Genomic DNA, 26,134 nt, shown 5'->3' with positions numbered 1-26,134 from the left:
CTTATCTCGGCTGTGTGTGTGTTACAGTCAATGGTCCAAATCATCAAAGTCACGGACAGCACTTGCACGCACTAGCTTACCACCCTCTTTGTTGCACTGTTAACTGCTAAAGTAAGGACCTCAGACTCCCAATAGCTGGACTCACATTCATGAGTTATTTGTCTTTTATATTGCCTCTGCTATCTTTTCTAAAGCCTAGTTTTTTTGTTTTTTGTTTTTTGTTTTTTGGGTTTTTTTGGTTTTTTTTTGGTCTGGAAACCAGAAGACCTTGATCTAATAAAATATTAGCTTATAATTTCCAAATAATTATTTCAACAGACTTAAACATATTTTTTTCTTCATATACCTAAGCCAAGTCATTTACTCTGCACAAAACTCAAGCATGTTAACATCACCACTTTATCTAAAGATAGTAAAACTTTTAAAATTTCTTCATCTGGGGGAACTACCCGGCCCAAGGCTCTGACATTCATGGGAGGGAAAAATCAGTTCAGGAGCATTCTGAAGTCAGTATTCATCATGAAATGGGTATTCAGGATGATCACACCACCTGTCAAAACAATGCCCCAAAGGGAAAAAGTTCACTGCAAGCATTGCACAGTTGTATGTGTTACTAGCCCTCCTTTGACAATTTCACTGACCCCTCCCTCTCTCCCTTATTCATTTCCTCTCTGTTCCTCTGTTTTCCCTCAAGCCAGCATCTTTTACTGAAGCCCTGGTTAAGTGCATGTGCGTGTGTGTGTGTGTGTGTGTGTGTGTTGGAAGGTTGGCTGCCTCCCTCTCAACACTTTGCTCAGAAAAAGAGCACAGGAGATGAGTAATGCCTGCCTGTAGTTTTTCATGCATCTTTTCAACTCCTTCTTCTCCTCTGCTGTTTGGACACAGTCTGCCTTCCATATTAAATATCCACATAAACATTTCTCTTTAAATTTCTATGACCCATTAGTACCACTCTCTTCCCAGAGTTATTACCTGCCCTTCTCACTGGACTCCTGATAACTGAAAATTTGAGACCTAGAAAGGTGATCAGTGAAGTAAGGTTCCACAGTAGTGATGATGATAATGAACCTATCCCTTAAACAACAGTGATGGGACAGTCAATAAAAAAGGACTGGCGTGTGTTGTGCCTGCCATGGACCATGTCTAAGATTCAGTTCTCTGCAAGTACTATGAGCTTTAAGTTAAAATATAAAATAAATAAAAGCTCTTCAATGTCAACAATCAACTGGATGAAACACAGAGAAGAATCATGGCCTAGCATCCTTAAATGGTTCAGTTTTTTGATCAGTGTGGCCTACTGTTTGTTTCTCCTTGCTGATCTTTCTAGTTATTTCATGAGTTATTTTCCCAGTGTTGTGGGAATTAGGTATTAAATATGTCAAATGTCAAACTAAATAATGTCACCAATTAACTGTAAAACAACAACAACAACAACGGGGTGCCTGGGTGGCTCAGTGGGTTAAGCCTCTGCCTTCAGCTCAGGTCATGATCCCAGGTTCCCAGGATCGAGCACCACATGGGGTTCTCTGCTGAGGGAGCTTGCTTCCCCCGCCACCCGACCTCTCCGCCTGCCTCTCTTACTTGTGATCTCTCTCTCTCTGTCAAATAAATAAATAAAATCTTAAAAAAACACAACAACAGTAGTATGTTAGTGGATTGGCTGTCTCTTATTATCTCTTAATTTAATGATATTTATTCAATAGAAATAGTTGATCTTCAAGAGCTATTAATTAACTAATAAGTATTTGGTGAGGTCTGTGTTTGTGTTTACCTTTTTGTTCCCAAGGCTAGGTGGTACATTTTGATGCCAAATAATGTTTTTCCTTGGCAAATTCACATTAGGAGGCTGTTGTATTAATTCAGAAATTGGTTCAGAAATTTGATATTAGCATAGTCACTGTCCTTTCTGACTCATGAGAAATAGGGGACCAGTAAGATAAGTGTTCAAACTGTATGAACCACCCTGATGAGCATTTCCCAAATGCTCACGTAGAGTGATTACAAGCAGATTACTATCCAGGTGATTTCAAGAACTGGAAATAGTAATGAAAAAAGAAAAAAAAATGTATACATACATATGTATACGATAATCACATCTGTATGAACTGTGGTCTTTTGTTATTTTAAAGGCCCTGTACTATTTAGAGAATAAAGGGCTACTTCAGTTGATTAGCTGAATTTAGCAACATTTTGAGGGAGTGTAAGGAGTTTTGCTTGTGGGAAGTCAGCCAATAGGTGGGGTTAGAAGCTGCACATCTTACAGGCAAGGATTTGCCTAAAATCTTAGGTTCTTAGCTTCTAATGTGGTACTCTTTCTACTATGCTCCCATGTGTCTTTCTTTTTTGTTGATAATTTTGCCCTAAATTGTGCATCACTTTGATTTTTAGGAAAAATTAGATAGGTTCTATATTTGTATTAGTATATATACACTATGACTTAATTCTCATCAAGTGATTTAGCCTGTCATTCCCTAACCTAAGTCATGGGATGTCATAAATGTCAGAAATCTTTTAAATAAAACTTGTACCTTGTAGAAACTTCCTAGAATAAATGTAATTTACCTGGACCTGTTTAATATTCAGAACATGCTGCCCACTGGCCTTTATCCTTGTGATTTCTATGGACCTAGGATAATCTAATACCACTGGGCAGTACTTGATGAATGGTCCCTCCATACTCACATGAGCATCTCCACGAAGCGGACATTTTTATTCAGGGCCTCAATGTCCTTCATTTCTTCTTCAGTGAGAGAAAAGTCAAAGATCTGAAATAACAGAAGTAAAAGACATTATTGAAGGTAGAGAGTGGGTCTAGGATCAGGGAATGGGGCCAGCAGCAGGAGCCCTTCCAAAATATAAGCATCCCTTTTTTTTTTTTTATGAACATGTTTAAAAGAATTATTCACCATGACCAAGTGGGATTTATTCCTGGACCGCAAGGGTAGTTCACATATTCACAAATCAATCAGCATGATATACCATATTAATAAAAGAAAGGATAAGAACCATGTGATCCTTTTGATAGAAGCAGAAAAAGCATTTGACAAAGTACAGCATCCATTCCTAAAAACACCCCTCAAAAAAGTAGGGATAGAGGGAACATACACCTCAATATCATAAAGGCTATATACAAAAACCCTACAGTTAATATCATCCTCAATGGGGAAAAACTGAGAGCTTTTCCTCTATAGTTAGGAACAAAGACAGGGATGTCCACTCTCATCACTGTTATTTAACATAATAGTGGAAGTCCTAGCCTCAGCAATCAGATAACAAAAAGGAATAAAAAGACACCCAAACTGTCAAGGAAGATATCAAACTTTCACTATTCACAGACAACATGATACTCTGTGTAGAAAACCCAAAAGACTCCACCAAAATATTGCTAGAACTGGTACACTAATTCAACAGTTGCAGGCTACAAAATCAATGTTCAGAAATCTGTTAGGTTTCTTTTTTCTTTTTACTTTATTTTATTTTAAGATTTTATTTAAAAGAGAAAGTGTGTTAGTGGGGGAAGAGCAGAGGGAGAGGGATAAGCAGACTGTGTTAGGTGAGGAGCTCAATGCAGGGCTCAACCTCAGAGCCCTGAGATCACGACCTGAGCCAAAACCAAGAGTTGGCCATTTAACCGATTGAGCCATCCAGGCACCCCAGAAATCTATTGCAGTATTATACACCAATAATGGAGCAGCAGAAAGAGAAATCAAGGAATCAATCCCATTTACAATTGCATCAAAAACCATACCTAGGAATAAGCCTAACCAAACAAGGAAAAGAACTGTATTCTGAAAACTAGAGAACGCTTAGGAAAGAAGTTGAAGATGACACAAAGAAATGGAAGAACATTCCACATTCGTGAATTGGAAAAAGTAATATTATTAAATGTTAAATCCACCCAAAGCAATCGATACATTCAATGCAATCCCTATTAATATACAATTTTTCACAGAGCTAGAATAAAAAATACTTAAATTTGTATGGAACCACAAAAGACCCCATATTTAAAAAAAAAAAAAGACCCCAAATAGCCAAAGCAGTCTTGAAAAAGAAAAACAAAGCTAGGAACATCATAATTCGGGACTTCAAATTATATTACAAGGCTGTAGTAATCAAGATAGTATGGTACTGGCATAAAAATAGATGCATAAATCAATGAAACAGAATAGAAAACACAGAAATGAACCCACAACTATATGCTCAACTAATCTTCAACAAAACAGGAAGGAATATCCAATGGAAAAAGAGCATCTCTTTAACAAATGGTGTTTTGTTGGACTAGTTTCTTACACCAAACACAAAATAAATTCAAAATGGATGAAAGACCTAAGTGTGAGACAGGAAACCATCAAAATCTTAGAACACAGGCAGTAACCTTTCTGACATTGGCCATAGCAACTTCTTAATGAAACATGTTGCCAGAGGCAAGGGAAACAAAAGCAAAAATGAACAATTAGACTTTATCAGGATAAAAGCCTTCTGCACATTGAAGGAAACAATCAAAACTAAAAGGCAGACTATGAAATGGAGGAAGATATTTGCAAGTGACATATATGATAGAGGGTTAGTATCCAAAATATACAAAGGCCTTGACAACTAAAAAACAAATAATCCAGTTAAAAAATGGGGAGAAGAAATGAATGACATTTTTCCAAAGAAGACATACAGATGGCCAACAGACACATGAAAAGATGCTCAACATCATTCTATCATCAGGGAAATACAAATAAAAACCATGATGAGATATCACTTCATATCTGTCAGATTAACAACACAGGAAACAACGGGTGTTGGCAAGAATATGCAAAAAGGGAAACCTTCTTACACTGTTTGTGGGAGTGCAAGCTGATAGTACAGCCACTCCACACAGCCATGGAAAACAGAATGGAGTTTCCTCAAAAAGTTAAAAATAGAATTACTCTATGATCCAGCAATTGCACTCTTAGATATTTACTTAAAGGAAACAAAAATAGTGATTTGAAGGGATTTATGCACACAGATGTTTACAGCAGGATTATCAACAATAGCCAAATTATGGAAGGAGCACATATGTCCACCAACTGACGAATGGAAAAAGAAGATGTGATACATATATACAATGGAATATTACTCAGCCATAATTAACGGTGAAATCTCCATTTGCAATAACATGTATGGAGCTAGAGAATATTGTGCAAAGCAAAATAAGTTAGAGAAAGACATATACCAAATGATTTTACTCATATGTGGAATTTAAGAAACAAAATAGATGAGTATAGGGGATGGAAAAGAAAAAGAAAAAGAGAGAGGGAACTAAACCACAAGAGACTCTTAACCATAGAGAACAAAGTTGCTGGATGGGAGGGGGGTGGGGATGGGCTAAATGGGTGATGGGCATTAAGGAGGGCACATTTTGTAGTAAACACTGGGTGTTATATGAGCGATGAGTCCCTAAATTCTACTCCTGAAACCAATATATATTTTTTAAAGATTTTATTTATTTATTTGTCAGAGAGAGGGAGAGCAAGAAAGCGAGCACAGGCAGGCAGAGGCAGAGGGAGAAGCAGGCTCCCTGTTGAGCAAGGAGCCCGATGTGGGACTTGATCCCAGGACGCTGGGATCATGACCTGAGCCGAAGGCAGCTGCTTAACCCACTGAGTCACCCAGGCATCCCTGAAACCAATATTATACTGTATGTTAACCAATTAGGATGTAAATAAAAAATTGATACAAAAAATAATTGTTAGTTTTTTTCTTTCAGTTGTCAGGTATTTTGTTTCAATTCTTCATTTATGTTGAAGCTCTGTAGTTAGTGACATACACATAAAAGATTTTCATGTTAAAAATTTATGAATGTAAATTATGTACTATATGTTGGTTAATTGAATTTAAATAAATACATTTAAAAATAAATAATAAGTAAAAAAATAAAAAAAATTATGAATATCTGCAAATGTGAGAGAAGTTAGGCTGGTGCTGGGGAGCCATATCCCTATGCAGAGTCAGGGTTCTGTTCTGCTCTTTGTCTTTGAGATACTCCTGCTGGGGCCATCTTGCAGGACATTCCAAATAACCTATAACAACCTATGTTCAGGACATCTACAAATCCCAGAGTGGGGAATTGTTTATTGTTGCTGGATGAGATGCTAAACTTTTGACTTTGGACTATGGCCTTTGTGCACTTGTTTTTAAAAACATTCCCTAGTCTCTAAGTTTGCTTATGCATATTTTTAACTTTTAATTTTCTTTGTTTTATCCTCTTAATCTTTTCTTTCATTATTTTTAATAGATCTTCTACCTTTTAATTCTATTGCATTTTCATTGTTTTATTTTTTCTTAGCTTGTACATTTTATACTCTGGTTTTATAATTGTCCTTTATTAACATTTTAATATTTTATTTTAGCTTATTTACATTTTTAACATTTGGTTTATTTATAATGATCTTCTCTTATTTCATTGTTTTAATTTGCTATCTCTTAAATTTTATTTCAATAATTTATATTTATCAATTTTAGTAATATGAGTGATACATAAATATATGCTTTTTTGTGAGAAAGAAAACACTACAGAAGTATATGGACATGCATGGAGTAAGAAATGAAAGGTCCTCTTGTTACCCACCACTCCAGTATTTTTCTTCTTCCCAAACATTCCTTCCAAACCTCCAATACACTAAGAGCAAAATATAATAATTGTATCATATCTTTATTATTCTGCAACTTACTTTCATTCACATAATATGTCTCAGTGATCTTTTCTATCAGAATAGACAGGCTGACTTTAATTTAATCACTGCATTCATAGTATAGATGTAACCTGATTTACCTAATCATACCCCCATGGATTGCTTCCAAGTGTTATTTTCAGGGAATGCTTTCCTTTGATTATTATCCAAGTGTTGAGTTTATGAGATTGTGTCATGAATCAAAAGTCTGCATTACATAAAAAGTCATGGATGACCAATGACTTATAAAATAAATCCTTACTCAAACTTTATTTTTGCTTAACATTAGGTCCACTTTTTGAGTGTTGGTGAGTCATTTTCTGTCTTCGGTGAATATATAATATAAAGTGAAGTTGCAAATCTTGGCAAAGATGCAGGATTTCATGAAATCAATGAAAGTGATCTTAGTTTGCCTTAATTACAGGCAAAATGTTTTTCAAGTAGAAATCTGATGTAGTTAAAGTCTAGTTGATACATCAAAAGAGTGTTATTTGGAAAAAAAAATCAAACTATGTATAATCTTCAGATGAAGCCCTGTGAAACTTTACCATAATTATTCTTTTTATGATCACTTACAAAAACCTTTGTGAAGTAGAGAATGCCACATTCTGTTATCACATAATTTTGTCAAGCATATTTTAAAATTTCTTCTAAGATTTAGTACACATATACAATTGTAACTTAAATTTTGTTGAATATGAAATAATTAAAATTATTTCATAATTTTCTGCTTTAATTTCTTTTAAGTAGGCTCCACACCCAACATAGAGCCCAACACAGGGCTTGAACTCATGACCCTGAGATCAAGAACTCATGAGCTGAGATCAAGAGTTGGATGCTCAACTGACAGAGCCACCCAGGCACCCCTTCAGTTTTCATTTTAAGGTAAACTTCCAAATTCTCCCTTCATTCTTTCTGTGCAATGTTTTTCTTTATTTTATGTGGATTTATTATCGTTTTTTTATGACCAAAATTATCCAAAGTTACTCACTTATTCAGGACCTCACAAACTTAGTTCCTGATATTCTGCTCCCCGCCCCCCCCAAACTACTTCTCTTATAGTAGAGACTCAAGAAAGAGAAAGTGTTAACTGTATTAAATGCTGTTGAAAGATCTACTAAGACAAGGACAGAGACGTGATTATAGGATCTAGCAAGGTGGAAGTCACTGGTGAACTTGACAAGAAAGCTTGGTTTCAATGGGTTTAAGGGAGAATGGGGGAAAGAGACTTGTAGGTAGTAAGAACAGAATTCTCCTTTAAGGGTTTGCTGTAAACAGAAAGAAAGAACTGGATAATAGCTGTAGAGGAACATGAATCTAGACTGGAATATAGCTTCCAAGACTGGAGATTGCAGCATATTTGTATGCTGGAGTTATGCAGTGGAGAGAGAATGCAGGAGAGAGAGGGGTATTTTTGAGGGGTACGAAGGAGTTATTAGGTATTAGTAACTGCAGTTCCCAAGGAATAACAATGGGAACTAGTAGCTGGAACATACAGGACGAGATCATTGTGGGCAAGGAGGTTAAAGAACTATCAGGCCATGTTATTGGAAGGACTATCCATATGTATGTTGAATTCCCTAAGAATGTGATGGGAGTAGTTTCAGAGAGAGGGATAGTGAATCAAGAGATAAAAATTTCAAGGAATGGGGGTCAGTGGGTGACGGAAACAAGGCAGAAGGTGGGTGGTAAAATTTGATTTCTTGTTGTTTTAATGTTAAAAATATCCTGCTTTTTAATTTTCTTCATTCTTACCTTTAATTTGATATAGTTTTTGTTTTTAATTTATGATTTAACTTTTTATTACATAATTTTTATTTCTGTAACTTTTTCTTCTTTTATTGTAAACATATTTAATTTTCCCTTTTCCCTTTATGTTCTGTGGTTATTTCCCATTCTTTTAAAATATTACTTTACCTCAGTTCTTTTAGAACTAAAAGATAATAATTTTCTATTTTGTCAATTCTTGGTTGTATTACCCAGCAAAATTTCTGGTTACAGGGCAAATATAAACCCCATAGAGTGAAAATTGGCTGTGATTTCCACTGCCATTTTCTTGTAGATCTGTATCACTTTCATATTTTCTTGTGGTATGTGAAACTCTGAACTCCATTTCCTTATCATTAGGGTTATGGAAATATATTGGCTATAACAGAAATGGTTCCAATAAAATTTTCAAAGAGAATGATAGTACTTCTACTACAAAATTGTGATTCACTAAATAACATAAAGTCCAAAGGCTTTAATCTTCCATTACACGGACCACTAGTAACCACTCTCATTTTCTGAATAATAAACTTTGGAATCCATGAAAATATTTGTTTCAGGTGCATCAAAACTTGTTTTAACTTTTGTTGAACTAACACATTAGCCATCTAGATATCTTATTCTTTTAAGAGGGTTGAAAACAGTGTCAACCCCTTTTGGTAAGAGCTATTTTCTTACATGTTAAAATGCTATCAGTAGTGATATAACTATGTATCATTCTTTCCTCTTTTTGCTAATAACAGAATCCCCTTTTTCCTTTTATGAACTTCTCTTCCATCACCTAGTAGAGCTGTTTGTCACATGAATCCATTTCTAGTACAGGATTAGGGATGTAGCCCAGGGGGCCAATCAAAGTATCTTACTCACTGGATACGGTGATTAATCTGGGAGTGGTGCATGCCCCACAAAGGGACAATCAAGGATTGATAGAGATCGTTATAGAACATTTACCTGTGATCATCTTCACTGATTATTAGTTATAGATTAGCCTAGAGCTGTCATGTTGACATGTTGTGTCACCATGTGGAGACAGAGAAGGTTGGGTGGAGGTAGTGTAGAGGGAGGAAGGGAACTCAGTCCTTCAATAAATCATTTGAATACTCCTGTCCAGTCATGCCTGATTTATCCATGGACTTTCCAGTTATGTGGCCCAATAAATCATATCTTCCTTTTTTAAGTTTGAGTTGCATTCTATCATGCAGTAGCAAAAACTCTGAAGATAAATTGTCTAGTATCATGAATATCTTCCCATGGCAGTACTTCAATTTTCACTCTATTATTTTAAAAAGGCTATAGTATAATATTTCATTGTACAAATATAATTTGTTTTACATTCTACTAATGATTGTTTCCAGTTTTTTAAAAAAGTAATAAATCATTCTGTAGTAAATATCCATATATGTGTGCATGAATGTGTAAATATAGTATCAAGATTGTTGGGTCAAATGGATATGTGAGCTTGAATTTTGATAGATCTGGAGAAGTGACATCCTGCTACTTCAAATCATATACCAATTAATATCTTTAACAGGAGTATATGAAAGTGTCTGTTTTTATATACATTCAATATTCTGATTATTTTCCTGAGGGGATAAATCTTGTCTTATCTTTATCAATTTACTTATTGAGATTATTATTATTAAACTTATTAAACTACTTATTTATTTATTTTATTTAATAAAACTTATTAAATACCGAGATTATTAAACTTATAAATTGAGACAATAACAACTTATTTTTTGAGATTATTAACTTATGAGTAATTAATTAATTTTGCATGGTACTTTTCTATGGCTGTATTTACCTAGCAGTTTAACCTTGAGTACTAGCAGAGTAAACTAATCACTCCCTTGTCTAGTGGCTTCTTCTCACCTGTAAGTTATGATGCTGATACAGATTATTTATAGAGGAAATAAAAGCAATGAACATTCTTGAAGTCAAACGATCCTTTTCAATAATTTCCAAATTTGTCCCTAACTTTTACCAGGGACATTAAGAAGGTGGAAGGTTTACTATTATGAATTTCAAATTTTATACCTTCCATTCCTGCTGTGCTGGTGGAGAAGTGAGTAGGTAGTGCCAAGAGTCAATAGGTAAGGAAACAGACGACATAAGGGTGCTAGGTAATATACAAGCAGTAAAGCAATCCCCAAAGTGCTGGGAACTGTCTCAGATTCAGCTAAAGTTAATTCACATCTACAGAGTGTGGGTTGGGGAGCAGGTATAAAACATAATATGAAGGCATTACAAGTTTCTTATTAATCTGAACAGAAAGTTCTCAAAAACAAACAAACAAACAAACAAACAATTCCACTTTCTACATTTCCAGAAGCAGTTCTCTTACTTGAAAGTTTTCTTTGATCCTTTCAGGGTTAAAGCTTTTAGGAATAACAACCACGCCTCTCTGGATGTTGAAACGTAAAACAACTTGAGCTGCTGTCTTATTGTACTTTTTTCCCAGTGCGTTTAGAAGTTCATCCTTTAGCAAAGGTGGGGAGGATACATTCACCCTTGAAAAAAAAAAAATCAAAACCTGCATCATATTTAGCTCAAGTAATGAGAACATCATCCTCAATCACCCTCCTCCTTTGTCTCCCCATCCACCTGATCCCCTACCAGGACAGGTCAGGTCTCAGTCACCAATTTCTCCCGGAGCAAAGCACTCAGTGAAGAGTTGCTTTTAGCATGAGAATATCAAGAGAGGCAAATTGATGAGCTGTCTCTTTCAGAGGGTAAATAGTATTTCTTTGATGGGTCTCAGAGAGAGAACTGACTTGGAAGAAGGCACGGGGGAAGGCAGGAAAACCAAAGTGGAAGAAACAGAGTTACATACAACTCTTAGAGTCATCTTCATGTAAAAAATGTCTACTTACGTCTGTGGAACACATCACATCAGAAGTGCTACCTTTGAATCCGGAGATCAAAAAATCCTAAATTTTGAGGGTATGGTCATGGAGACTCTTTGTCAAATAATAATACCTAAACTAACATTTACTAAACATTTCCTATATTTTGGGCACTGTTACGTAATTTTATACATACAGTATAATCAATTCTTATACCACATTTGTGAGGAAGGTTTATTAGCTCCAACTTGTATATAAAGAGAATGGCTTGAAGAGATTAACTTACTTTCTTAAAATCACAGAGCCATATAGTTATGCCAATCAAATAATTCACATTAGTCTCATACTCTACACCGAAGGAAACACTGCTGAAGAGACATTCAGTATTGCTTACCAGCTTGGATTCCTAGAGGTACCCAGAGGGCTGTATGCAATAATGACAATATCATGTTGTTGGCAAAATTTCAAGAGTTTTGGCTGGGTGAAATATGGATGGCACTCAACCTGCACGGTTGCATTGGAAAGCAGAACACAAAATTAAAATCTTGTAGTGAATGCAGTTTTACACAGTTTTTAAAAAGTTTTTCAATAAAACCCACTTATGAGTATTATGGATAATGAGGCAAATGCTAAATACTTTTCCTAACAAGGAAGTTTACGTTGTTTGTTGGTGAGATTAATTAAAATGAGGTTAGTGAGGTCACCATCTGTGGAATAATTCTAAAGTAAGTGAGTGGGGAACAAATTCAATTTTGTAAAGTTATCATAGTTTAAAACTTTGAGGGAACAGACTTAATTATTTATAGTCACCATTCCAGCAAATACAATTTTTTGTAACCAAAAAAAAAAAAAAAAAAAAAAACCCAGTCTCAAGGTTCAGATTACAGTCTTGGTAAGTAGAAGTGACATGTTGCAGAAGCCCTCTCCCTGTAGCTCTCAAGCATCTAAGAATATTTTCACAAGGGGTAAAGTATGTATAAAATGAAATCTAAAGATGAATTTTGTCGTTTTGGCCAAGAGTTCTTTACACCACCCTGTGCAGGCCTATGTTCATCTTTAGTATCTTACTGGCAAGATTCCTGCACTAAAAATACTGTGTCAGAAAGTTCTTCTCAAAGTTTCTTCTTAACCACCATGATAATTTTTGACCTATTCTTTTTTTTTTTTCTTTTTAAATTAAAATCAACCAAGGCTGAATTGAAATAATTGAAGCATATATTTATTATCTTCATTGTCTGGAATAGTGAGTATTTGACAAGTTTTATTTCTAGAAGGCGCAAGGAGATGCTGCTTATGAAATGGCAAAAAGTAAACTGGGTCTCTTCGTGGTGGGTCTCCTTTCTGTTCTCTAATTTGATTAACTTTTTTTTCCCCCGACATAATCTTGTTCCCTTACACTAAGAAACACTTGTGGAATTTCTCCCCCCTGGAACATTTCTTAAATAATTCTGCAAAGTAACACACAGACTAAAATAAGGCAGGAATCACACTTCTTAGTGTTTCCTTCCTTTACCCTCTCCGACTTCCAACATCGCTCCCTACTTTTTCAATTCCAATCTTGTCTATTATTGGTAGACTGGTCTCTCGAAAACACGTATATCACATCATTCCACTGCTTAGAAATTGAGTATGAGTTCCTTAACTCAATGGCCACCTGCTCATTCCAAACACAACATTTCATTTTCTCACAAGGACTCCTTTCTAATCAAATCAGTGTGCTGTTGCTTGTCTTTGGCCTATTAAATATGTAGAAGTATGTATGCATATGTATGTATGTACATATGTGTGTGCTCACATACACATCAAACAGTTTTACAACCTACCCTTTTAAAAAGACCGCATACGGCTTGTGGCAGAAGGTATGGGTAATAAGGCTATTACAGTTAGAAGTAAAACAGATAGGTATGCACATTTAGGATCTGTGACTGAACTGAAGCTTGGGACTACACAGAGAGTTGTGTTGGGCAACATACTAGAAACTTCTGCTCAACAAAAGCTTTTGAGTTAACATAGAAACAACATAACTTAAAATAATATATAAATCTTTGGATTGATAGTTGTCAGGTAAAAATTTGACAGCATATCACTAAAGGAACAACCAGTAAGGGAAATGCTGAGGGTTGGAGTGGATAAACTAAGATCCAAGTGCTTATGAATTCACAGAGAACCATATTCCTTCTTCTCAGAGTGTTTATCTCAGTTTCTAATTATTGATAACTTTTGTGATTGTTTGATTAATGTGTACTCCCCACTAGACAGCTAGTGTTCCAAGAAGAAGGGCTTTATCTGTCTTTTGTCACTTATGCATGCCTAGAACCTAGGAAAGTGCTTGGCCTAGGGCAGGTGCTCAATGACTGTTGAATGAAAATGATATGATACAGAGAGGACCGAGTTAGCACCTTAGGAAGTATTACTGATGCTGGGGACTGTTATAGGAGGGGCTTTGTCAGGACTGCGGCTTGATGTGGTCATTTCAGGCCAGTGAATAATCCTTGTTCAGAATGCTGGCATGGGATGTTCAGTTTAAGGTAGAGGGTAGTAATGGTTTCTGTTGTCACAGTGCCTTGATGTCGTCATTGCCCTGGAACTTGTTCATTTCCAAGGAGAAGCATATCTAAGCACACTTGCTTCCTTCTTTGCTACAGACAGGGTATAGCCCTTTGTGGATGGGCCAATGGAGATGCAGTCTTTACTTTTTCTTGCATACTATGTAAAATTGATAACACGTGTCAGTGTCTTGACAGGTCTGGGGCTTTTACCACACTATTTGGTAGTACAGAACTTCGGATATCAAAATCATATGGTGAAGTTAAGCTGGACAAAACCTGTGAAGGAAGACATTAACCCCATCCTGTGTCTTTCTGTAAAAATTGGTGTTGGGTTTTCCATTTCATTAAGTCACTCAAAAAGTATTTATTGATTCCTATCAGAACATCTGTGATTTCAGCATAATGAAATAGGGTTAGGAAAAACTGAAGAACTTGGAGATCTTACCGTTCTCCCCACCTCCCTCCCTTCGTTTGTTAGTAGAGTCAGGTGTGTGAGATTCAATGGCCTGAGGTAGATCCACAGTCCACTTTGAATTAGGCTGGGAGAATGCTGCATGACAAATTGTCCACCAGGAAGGCTTTCAGAGAGACTAAGCCAGGGATGGAGCCTGGAGACACATTTGTTTAGATAGACACCATGGATTGTACTAAGGAAGCTTGGAATACTCAGGTTCTGAGAACGAGTATAGAGTAAGGTCATATTCTATGGGCCTTGTTCATAAAGTCTATGAAAAAATACAAAAATTTGCAAATTATACTTCAGATTTATTCTAATGGGAAATTTAGTTTCCTCTTCCTTGGCATGAAGAGACACACTGGCAATTCTTATTCCATTTTTCATTCTGAGGTCAAAAATCACCATCTTTCTTAGTATATTTGTAAGAAGAAACATTTATCATTTTAACCTTTTATAACAAAATATTATTCTTGTAGGGTACAGGAGGGAGACGTGCTAGTGAGGGTTAGAGTAGGAACAAAGGGATAGATGGAGATCAGTTACGAAATCAAGGGTTGTTGCTCTCGGCTCCTTAAGAGCACATGGTATAGTGTTGGCTTAAGTGTCATAGGAAGTGATACTTCTAAACACAGCAACACCTGTCTTTTAGCTGGTAATTGTTATGATAGGTAATAATTCATTCTTTCCGTTATGAACTCAAGACTGTTTTGACTTGCTAAAACCAATGAATCAAGAAAACAAGTCAACCATGACTCCAATACGTGAATATTTACCCCCCAATTTTTTTTTTAAAGGGTTTATTTATTTATTTGTCAGAGAGAGAGGGAGAGAGAGCGCGAGCACAGGCAGACAGAGGCAGAGGGAGAAGCAGGCTCCCTGCCGAGCAAGGAGCCCGATGTGGGACTCGATCCCAGAACACTGGGATCATGACCTGAGCCGAAGGCAGCTGCTTAACCAACTGAGCCACCCAGGCGTCCCGCCAAAAATGTTTTTTAAATGTAGCTTCTTAGTGTTCTATGAAGTAGGGTGAAGAGTATCTTTATCCCCATTTAACTAGTGGATAACAGTATTTTGTTGTGATTATAAAAGTAACATAAGCACCCTACAGAAGACTTGGAAAATACAGAAAAGCATAAAGAAGAAAACAAAATTCACTTGTAATTCTCAGCCAGAGATAACTACAGTTAGTATTTTGATTCTTTCCAATATTTTTTCTATGCATGTCTTTAAATAATATATTCACATCAATATTGAATTACATTTTGTATCCTGGTTTTTCCCCTTAATATCATGGCCATTGCTCTTTTGCTCAAAAATGATTCGAGAACATCTTTAATTAAGATTTTACATATATGAGTTTTATAATTTAAATATTATCCTAATTTTTCATATTTGTGTTGTTTCCTTTCCATTTCTTTTTTGGTCTTTATAAACAGTGCTGTGACAAACACACCTAAAGGCCTTCAGATTTTCTTTTTCACAAGGTCAAATTCTTAGGAATATAAGACTATGAACATTTTTTAAGGCTCTTGACACTTATTGCCAAATAGCTTTCCTGTAAGGACAAACAAATTTGTACTTGCCAGCAGTGCTTTATCACTTGCTTATATGGAACATTACATTAAAAAATAAAAGCTTTGCTAATTTGATATACGATACAAAATAATACTTGTAATTACTAGCGCAGTTGAACATTTTTTATATGTTTACTAGTCTTGAAATTTGTCTTCTCGAATTTCTATTCACAGTTCTTTTGCTCACTTTTCTGTGGAGTTTTAGTATTTTTTAATTTTTTTCATTAATTTTTATTAAGCTTTAATTCATAAGGATATGATCTCCCTTTCTATTATATTTAAAAATATAATTATCCATTTTTTATTCTTTGTGTCCAATATTTTTAGAGTTTGTTTTTATACTATTAAATATGTCAGTTTCTTTTATAATTTTCCAATGGCTTCATTTCTACCTATAGCTCTAGAAAACCAAAATCATTTTGTAGTGTTCACAAGTGACTTCCTGTTTCATCTTTAACTCCTGATTGAAGAGCTACTAGGAGTATGACATGAGGCAAAGATCTGTATTTGTTTCTATACAATTAGCCATTTCCTCCAAACTATTTACTGAAAATTTCATCTCTTTGCCATTGACATTAGTTTGTGTTACTGTTTCTACATCAAGTTTTTATTATACTTGGGCCTGTTTTTAAGGTATTGCTTATTTTCTATTAATTTGGTTATCTGTTGGTTCTTACACTAATCTTACATAATTTTAAGTACTCTGCATATCTTAGCATCTGGCAGATCTAGTTTCTCCTCATTACTTTTCCTCAAAAATATTTTTGGGTGATTTTTGCCTGGATCTGAACTTGCAAATTCTTTTTTTAAGAGACATAAATTGAGAGAAATAAAAAGACTTGTTCTCAGGGTCTTATGATGAGATATATGTAGAGTGACCACAAGATTTCTGACTTCTAGTCCAGGGTTCTCCTGATAAGTAAATATTGGAATCTTCCCCCACCCCTCACTCCCCCTCTCACCTCCTACCTCCTAGCAAACTATACCTGGTTGCTGACTGGCTTATATTTGAGTCCTGGTTTGTTCAAGATGAGTTCCAGCTGCCTGCGGTTAAAATTGGATACTCCAAGAGATTTCACCAAACCAGCATCTTTGCAAGCTTCCAAAGCCTGTTGAGTAAAGGTCAATGGGTTAAGAAAAAAAAAGCTTCAAAACAAATGTAAAGGTCAATGGGTTAAGAAAAAAAAAGCCTCAAAAAAAAAAAAAAAGCCTCAAAACAGGCAGGAATTCTATACTTGAATTAGTTTTGGAAATATCGTACAGCATATCTTTCCCTTGAATTTTCACAATGTATACTAGCCCATTAAGAATGATTTTACTTCTTGAAATCTGTTGAGATTTGCTTTATGGCATGGTATCTGATCCATTTTTTAAAATGTCTGGTGTGTGTGAAAATGTATAGTCTCCTTTTATTAGATACAAATCTCTCTCCTCTTGCTCTGTCTCTCTCATACACACACACATACACACACACACACGCAATATACAAAATTAGGTCTAGCTTTTCCTGGCTTCTCAATAATTTAAAGGGACATGTAAGAAATTTCCCACTATATTAGAAGCATTTATCAATGTCAGTTTATCAACTTTTGCTTTATATATTTTGAAGATATTTTATATGGTACATATGTGTTTAAAAACTGGTATATTTTCTTGGTAAATTGAATCTTTTATCTTCATGCTATTTATACTTCCCTATAAATTTTAGAATCAACTTTTCAATTTCTTTTGGTATTTTGACTATGATTCCATTGAATCTTTCAATCAGTTTGGGGGAAATTAAAATCTTAATGTATTCAGTCTTTCTATCAAAGAACATGATATATCTTTTTACTTAGAGTTTTAAAAATTATTCTCAGTAGTGGTACCTGGCCAGCTTAGTTGGTAGAGCATGTAATTCTAATTTTATCAGACAGCCTACTTTGCATAAAGAATGTTATTGAATGTATTGAGATTTGTTTCATGTCTCAGACCATAGATAATTTTGTTAAATGTTCTATGTGCACTTGAAAAATAGCAGTTTGTTATATTTTGGTAATGTATTCTATAAATGTCAATTAGATCAAGTGGTTGATAAAGTTCAAATATCTTCTATAGATTTTCTGTTTACTTATTATCTCAATTATTGAGATAGAGGTTTTAAAATCTTTGACTATTATTACAGACTATTCTCTTTCTCTTTTTAATTCTCTTCATTTAAGCATCATATATTTTGGAGTTCAGTTATTAAGTACAAAGATGTTTAGGATTAATCTCTTCATTATTATAAAACAAACTTCTTTATCCAAGCTTGGTAATACATTTTGCTCTGAAGTCTTTGCTGATATTAAAATAGTTACTCCAGCTATCTTTTGATTACTGTCAGCATAGTGTATCTTTTTTATACTTTTACTTTTTCCCTTAAGCTTTTACTTCTAACCTATTTGTGTGTATCTTTTTATTTAAAATGGATTTTTTTTAATCTATGTAGCAGGGTTTTGCTTTTTATCTATTCTGATAATCTCTGCCTTTTAACTGAGTTGTTTAGACTATTTATATATATTGTGATTATTAATATAAATGAGTTTAAATCTCCCATCTCGCTCTTTGTTTTTTATTTTTCCCATCTATTCATTTTCTCTTTTCTCTTCTTTTCCTGTTTTCTCCTTGATTTGTTTTTGTTTCTTCAAATTTTTTTCCTTACTGGCTTGTTTGTTATACTCAGGAAGTTTTAACATTTTCTCTGTATGTTTGATATTCTGAAATTTCACTGTAATGTGTCTAGGTAAGGGTTTTCTTTTTTCCTTTCCTTTGGCAATCCATGCCCTTTATCTCTTTTGTCCCCCCAAATATTACCTTTTTTTCTTTTTTCTTTCCTTTTTTTCCTGAGACTCCTATTATATGAATACTAGAAATTCCAATTTTATCCTTCACATCTCTTAGCTTTCCTTCATATTTAAAAAATTTTCCTCTCCTTTCCTTCTTCATATTGGGTGTTCCTCATACTGATCTTCAATCTGATATTTTTTTCTTTGTCTGTATCTATTCTATTTTTATCCCATTGATTACATTGTTTTACATTTTTCTAATTATTATTTTTGCTTGTTTTTTTAAAAAGATGTATTCTTGTTCTTGTTTCATATTGCTAATATCTTATCTCCTTGAATATATTAATTGGCTTAAAAAGTTAAAAGTTGTTGGTTCTCTGTTCTGTTTATGTTCAGATGTCTAATTAAAATATGAAGTTTCTTTGTAAAATAAATGCCTTGTAATTTGAGGCTGTGAACACATGTTTTTTCCTGGGGATACCAGCTACGCTATCAGTCTGTCACCTGGAAGGGAACACCACACTCCAAACCTAGTCATCTACAGTGAGGTTAAGAATGAGTTTATGGTCTGTTGGATGGAGAGTCCCAGGCACCAGAAAATGCAGTCAATGCCTCCTCACCCTTCAAAACAATTCCACAATTCAGCTATTATCTATAGGGTGGAAGTCCATTAGAAAGAGGTACTTGTTAGAGTGTAATTTCCCAGCCTCTGGAGTTTGGAATGGGAGAAGGAGGGAAAAAATTACCAGAGGTCAGATAGTAACTTAGGTTTTTCTCAGCCTCTCACAATTGCAGGTTTTTAGTACTACTCTGATTTGATTCCTGAAGACATCTGAACATGAGTCTTAAGTTTCTGCATGGGTGGAGCAGACAATATTTGCTCCAAGCTATAGCAGAAGAGAAGAAGCAGCAAAAAGAACTCTAAGGTCCTCTCCTATGTTATCCTCTTACAGCTTATTGGGTTGCCTTCTACTCTAGGTAAAAGCTGTCATATTACCTCATAAACAAACCAGTTCAAAATATCTGTATCTCCCACCCCAATCATGAATCAATGCAGGTTTTCTCATTACTCTCCCCTAGTTTTCCTACTCTGATGATCCTGGGGAAGGAGTTTGCTCAGTATTGGAACCAGAGTTTTTTTTCAGTTTTTCATGAATCATTTTAAGTTTGTTTCTTTTAAACATATTATTGATTTTTGTAAATTCAATTTGAGAAACTTCAAAAATTTGTGAATTTATCCCATTTATACATTTTTTATTTATAGTTACATTAGAACTTACTTCCTCTACTTTCTTTTTCTTTCTACACTTCTCTCTTCTTTGGCACTTTTCTTTTCCATCAAAACAAAACCAAGAATTTTTCAGTGCAAAGAAGTGGGAATTTTACACATCTTTGCTTATAGTTAAAAATACCTGTTCTGACTACTACTATCCATTAGGAGTAAAGGCTGCATTTCTCCCTTTATTGAATAGGAATAGTCAGATCACAGTTTAAAAATGTAGTCTTCAAGAAAAGAGACCCATTTAAACTTACCTCCCAAGTGGCACATAGATTTGACTTGTGATATAACCATTTGCCATTCTCATCTTTAGGATAGGGTTCATCTCCTGGCTACAAAAAAAACGAGTATAATTTATTTTATTTATATCTGGGAATTAAAATTAGGGAATTTGAGTTGTCATTATACCATATAGCCTGGCCCTGAGAAAGCAATTCAATTTTACTTATTTTTATATTTATATATAATAAATATGACACATTAGTCTCATTCTCTCACCCAGGCATTCATTTTCCTTTATTTATTGACAGATTATTATTGTTCTTAAACCATGACGTTCTCTCATAATGAAAGAAATCCGTTCAATTCCCACGCCCCCACAATGACCCCAGCCACACTTACAGACAAAACTCACAGGTGTCAGTACTTTGCCCTGTTTATCTAGATCATGGTGCCCTACATTTTTGGAAAGTGGACTCCAACTACAAAATATATTCTCTAGCCTGATCACAGCCCACATCCCAGATGAGCCTTGGACAGAGCCCCTTGAAAAACCTGTTGCCTCCTGCTCTACCTGGCCGAGTCAACCCCTTCCCCTTACCACCAACCCCCCCAGCCCCCACTCCTGGCAATGGGTACAGCTATAACCCTCTCAGATCCTTTGAAGTCCCTTAAAAGGCCCAGCCTGACAGAAACTTGGGGGCCAACATTTCTCTGGATGTCTGGTCCCTTTCCTCCCTTGGAGAGTGAATAAACTCTGTCCTGTTTATTGCTTTGCTCTACTCTTCGTGGAATTCTTTGCCACACTCACCACCAGCCACTCTAACAGTTAACAACAAAATTACTCATAAAACAAGGAGTAAAAGTTGAGAATTAAGACTTTTATGCTCAGTATTTTGACCTAACACTAACCCTTGCCAAATTTGAGAACAGCAAATTTCTTACTCTGATAAGAAACCAAAGATCATCGTGAAGGGTGAGAGGAAGTTCTTCAGCTAAGAAAAGTGTAGCTAATGAGTGGAATGCTTCCTACATATAAGCGAAAACTCAGCCCATTACTTCTTAGTTCTGATGAATCTGCCCAATGATTCTCTTCTTTTCCTTTCTGGGCCCTCTAGGAGTTTAGCATCTGTTTTCTACTTCACAAAGTATCTCGGTATCAAACCTAGTTTTTGGGTAATCCTTTTTCAACTAAGACTGACCATTGATTTTCAGATTTTTTCCTTTTTCACTTATCTAAAAATGGGACCCTTCTCTTATGGGCTTGGAAACAGGATAGAGAGAAATAAAAGATGATTTCTAGGTTCCTTGCTTGGCTGGTGGTGATCATTCCCTGAGTTTAAGCTAGCCATCAAGAGTTTTGTTTTGGGTACGCCTGGGTGGCTCAGTTGGTTAAGCAGCTGCCTTCGGCTCAGGTCATGATCCCAGCATCCTGGGATCGAGTCCCATATCGGGCTCCTTGCTCGGCGGGAGCCTGCTTCTCCCACTGCCTCTGCCTGCCATTCTGTCTGTGCTCGCTTGCTCTCCCTTTCTCTCTCTGACAAATAAATAAAATCTTAAAAAAAAAAAAAAAGAGTTTTGTTTTGGATATTTTGAGACTGAAATGGCAATTAGACATTCACTGGGTATTTGAGGAGGCAATTAAACAGAGAAATCTGAGAGAGGCTGAGAGAGAAGTCTTGACTGTAGACAAATTTGTAAGTCCTCAGCATATAAAGTGGTGTTCAATCCATTTGACTGATCACCTTTAGAGAAGGTGTGGCCCAGTAAGGCAATATTAAGAATAGAGTACTGGCATAATGACATTTGGAGGTTGACAGGGAAGAATCTGTCAAAGCATTCTGAGATGGTGCTATCATAGAACCATGAGCTGAAAATATTTAAAGAAAAAGGGAATAGTCACCTGTATTGAAAGAGATCAGATAATATGGGGACAAAGTGTCTTAGAATTGGATGGCAGGATGGAAGTCTGTAGACCTTGATAATAGAAATTTTTTGTTGAAAATCAAGCAACTGGACAAAATCAATTATATTCTTAAAATTTTTTAAAAATTTTTAAAAAAATTTTTTAAATTTTTAAAATTTTTTTTAACTGTTACCCTTTTCATTTTTAACATTTTAAACTAGTTTATCTAATATATATATTTTTTCTTTTTCATACTTTTCTTTATTCGTTTTCTTTTTTTTAATTCCTTTTTTTTTTTTTTTCTTTCTTTTTTTTTTGAACCTCTTTTTATCCCCTTTCTCCCCGCTCACGATTTGGGATCTCTTCTGATTTGGTTAAAGCATATTTTCCTGGGGTTGTTGCCACCCTTTTAGTATTTTACTTGCTCCTTCATATACTCCTATCTGGACAAAATGACAAGGCGGAAAAATTCACCACAAAAAAAAGAACAAGAGGCAGTACCAAAGGCTAGGGACCTAATCAATACAGACATTGGTAATATGTCAGATCTAGAATTCAGAATGACAATTCTCAAGGTTCTAGCCGGGCTCGAAAAAGGCATGGAAGATATTAGAGAAACCCTCTCGGGAGATATAAAAGCCCTATCTGGAGAAATAAAAGAACTAAAATCTAACCAAGTTGAAATCAAAAAAGCTATTAATGAGGTGCAATCAAAAATGGAGGCTCTCACTGCTAGGATAAATGAGGCAGAAGAAAGAATTAGCGATATAGAAGACCAAATGACAGAGAATAAAGAAGCTGAGCAAAAGAGGGACAAACAGCTACTGGACCACGAGGGGAGAATTCGAGAGCTAAGTGACACCATAAGATGAAACAACATTAGAATAATTGGGATTCCAGAAGAAGAAGAAAGAGAGAGGGGAGCAGAAGGTATACTGGAGAGAATTATTGGGGAGAATTTCCCCAATATGGCAAAGGGAACGAGCATCAAAATTCAGGAGGTTCAGAGAACGCCCCTCAAAATCAATAAGAATAGGCCCACACCCCATTACCTAATAGTAAAATTTACAAGTCTTAGTGACAAAGAGAAAATCCTGAAAGCAGCCCGGGAAAAGAAGTCTGTAACATACAATGGTAAAAATATTAGATTGGCAGCTGACTTATCCACAGAGACCTGGCAGGCCAGAAAGAGCTGGCATGATATTTTCAGAGCACTAAACGAGAAAAACATGCAGCCAAGAATACTATATCCAGCTAGGCTATCATTGAAAATAGAAGGAGAGATTAAAAGCTTCCAGGTTATACTCTTAAAATTTTTTAAAAATTTTCCTTCTGTCATCTCACCTGAATGAAATTTCCCCCCTGGTGATAACATTTTCTCCATTATTCTCTTTAGTGAAAATAATTTCTCAATTCCTCTGTCTCACTGAGAACAGGAAAAAGGCTCATTTCTCCTCAATGCCCCATAACCACTCATGTTAATTACCCTTTCTATCTCTGATTATTAAGCTCTTTGAACTTCTCAACACTTATGACCCACATTTTTCATTCCAGTCTTTCTTCATATTTCTTGCCTTTTGCATTTCCTAGTTTTACTTCTGTTCTAAAATGGCTTTTTTTATGCCTCTATTATGAACTCTGTTAAATAATTTTTACTTCTCCAGATTTAATTAAGTCCTTATGAAGACTGCACCCATGTTAAATATTTCTATGATGCCTCCCTTCATCTGTGTCTACTTTACCAATCCATTCATCCTGATAAACCCATTGTCCTTGTCCTCTATGCCTGCTCCTTGATTGCTAGAAGAATAATCCAGCTCTATAAAAATCCATGCTACTGACTCTCATTCTACTCAGCAGTAACTTCTTTCTTTTAAAAACGTCTTATCATGGGGTACCTGTGTGGCTGAGTTGATCAAATGTCAGACTCTTGATTTCAGCTCGGGTCATGATCACAGGGTCCTGGGTTTGAGCCCCTTGTCCAGCTCCACATGGAGTCTGCTTAAGATTCTCTCCCCTCTTCCCTCTGCTCCCCCTCCACAACTCATGCTCTCTCTCTCAAATAAATCTTTAAAAAAAATCCTTAAAAATGTGCTATTGTGATTTTTAAAATTTTGTTGTTCTAAAATTGTATCTGCTTGTTAACTTGACATTTAAAAAATATTAAAGTGCAAAAATATTTTAGCAAGAAAGGTTTCTTGTTAAAAATATGATGAGATTCAAAAAGCATGTGATATTTTGGCTACAAAGATTGATTTCTCCATTATAAGAATTATAGGTTCATGTGAGAAGTAATGTCATTATACTGTGTAATTTCTTACTGTTAAAAGTTTTATTGTCTCTCTGTATCCTTGAGCCTTGATCCCATCTAAGAATAGCAGTGGAAATTCTCTGTTTACCTTTCCCAAAAAGATTTTGCAAATCACTGGTCAACCACAGAGAAGTAAATTTCATTTTCTCACTTTTAGATATAGGCTCTTTCCAAATCTTAAAGACTTAGCTTAGAAATCTACCATTTGAACATGAGTGAAGTTAGCTATGTGAGGATAAGGGCTAAAGTTACAAGTTCCAAGAACCTGAAATTTAAAAAAATCACTATAGTCCACAGAGTATTGGGATTGCTAGGTTTGGAAAGACAAGGCAGAAGGCAGTGTCATGTAGGAGAACAAGAATGGGGTTGGCATCAGGGAACCCACCATCTGGCCCCATTCTAATGAACTTTAAACTTGAGTGAGTTACTTCCTTGTTTGGGGCCTCAACTTTCTCTTCTGTGAAATTAGGTTATTGGGATATCTTATTAATAACGTTCCCTTCCATGTGAACATTTCAGAATATCATCTTTCATTTATTATCTATAAAATGTTGGACATTGTGCCAGCAATGTCACATATATAATTTAATGACTCCTCACACTTGTCAAGGTAGTTGCTATTGTCTCCATTTTACTGATAAAGAAATTGAACTTCAGAAAGAACAAAAAGAAAGGAAGAAAGAAAGAAAGATCAAAGTGACTGTTGCTAGTAAATAATAAAGCTGAAATTCATTCCCCCTTCTGCATGATTCCAAAGCCCATACTTTTTCTACTGCCTGGTGTTTAGGTATTGTGAAAAATGATGAGGTAATATCCTGACCAAGTCATCTGGCCTGTAGATGACACAGCTGGGATTCAAACTAGGCAGCCTGCCTCTGGAGCTCATGCTCCTTACCGCTATGTTAAGTGGCCTCTAATTAACTACAGTAGATATCTGTTATTTTGTTTTCTATCATACCTACTCTGTCCCCTCTGGAGGAGCTCTTTCCATGTTGTTTGGGTGGGCTGACCCAGCTCTCATTCTTGGTCATAGATGTCAGTCAGTCACTCATTTGGCCTTTAGCAAAGATTAGTCAGTAATAGGTACACGATCAAATGAAGGCTAGCCGGTATTTCTCCATGAGGTTTACTGTGTGGTCTCTCTTTCTCTGAATTCTCACATTGTGCTGACAATGTAGGTTTGGCATGTCAATGGCCACTTTGCCATCATATAGAGAAGGATTTTTGAGAATGAAGCCAACCAAAACAGAGATGAAGGGGTGAATACATAGTTTGAACTTCAGGATCCAGCTGCGCCTGAATTAGATACCCCTTGGAATTCTTAGCTCCTTTTTTAGCTAACACCAATTTGAGCTGGATTTCTGCCATTTATAACAAGTTCTAACTAATACAAAGATGCTGGGCTATGGCAAGTAGGGGCCCCAAATGGGAAATTGGTTAGGTCAACATGGGCTTGTGGACCATGAGAAGAATCCCATCTCAAGTTGCTGGTAATCCCTGCTCTGTAATAGCATAGAATCTGTTAAATTGTTGCTTTGTTCTGTCCTGAGATGCAAACAAATGGGTCTACTAAGACTGGAGCTTTAGGGGACTTAGTAGAAAACCACGGGGTGTTAGAATTTGTTGATCATTTTTGCAGTCTTCAGGTAGGTCTTGAAGAAAGATGTGTTTGTTGCTACTAGGCTTGTAAAATGAGAGGTAAGATGTTATTTTTC

At 35.6% G+C, this 26,134-nt stretch overlaps 1 protein-coding gene across 2 annotated transcripts in view; it reads right to left on the bottom strand.

Moving 5' to 3' along the window:
• Positions 1–262: 262 nt before the first annotated feature.
• AKR1D1 (aldo-keto reductase family 1 member D1) overlaps positions 263–26,134 on the bottom strand; it is a 42,502-nt gene continuing 16,630 nt past the window's right edge. Inside the window, exons 4-9 of one of the 2 annotated variants that reach the window (XM_044244603.1) lie at positions 20,238–20,315; positions 16,884–17,006; positions 11,712–11,821; positions 10,816–10,981; positions 2,683–2,765; positions 263–550 (exon numbers count right to left, since the gene is read on the bottom strand). In XM_044244603.1, the coding sequence (XP_044100538.1) occupies positions 508–550; positions 2,683–2,765; positions 10,816–10,981; positions 11,712–11,821; positions 16,884–17,006; positions 20,238–20,315 (603 nt within the window). In that variant the 3' untranslated portion in view covers positions 263–507. The remainder of the gene's footprint in view (positions 551–2,682; positions 2,766–10,815; positions 10,982–11,711; positions 11,822–16,883; positions 17,007–20,237; positions 20,316–26,134) is intronic. The other variant, XM_044244604.1, reaches the window with a different exon arrangement.

The sequence above is a fragment of the Neovison vison genome, chromosome 4 (genome assembly GCF_020171115.1).
Source record: "Neovison vison isolate M4711 chromosome 4, ASM_NN_V1, whole genome shotgun sequence".
In the NCBI taxonomy this organism is placed as follows: domain Eukaryota; kingdom Metazoa; phylum Chordata; class Mammalia; order Carnivora; family Mustelidae; genus Neogale; species Neogale vison.
Note: the sequence above shows the minus strand (reverse complement) of the source record. Positions and strands in the feature narration are given on the sequence as shown.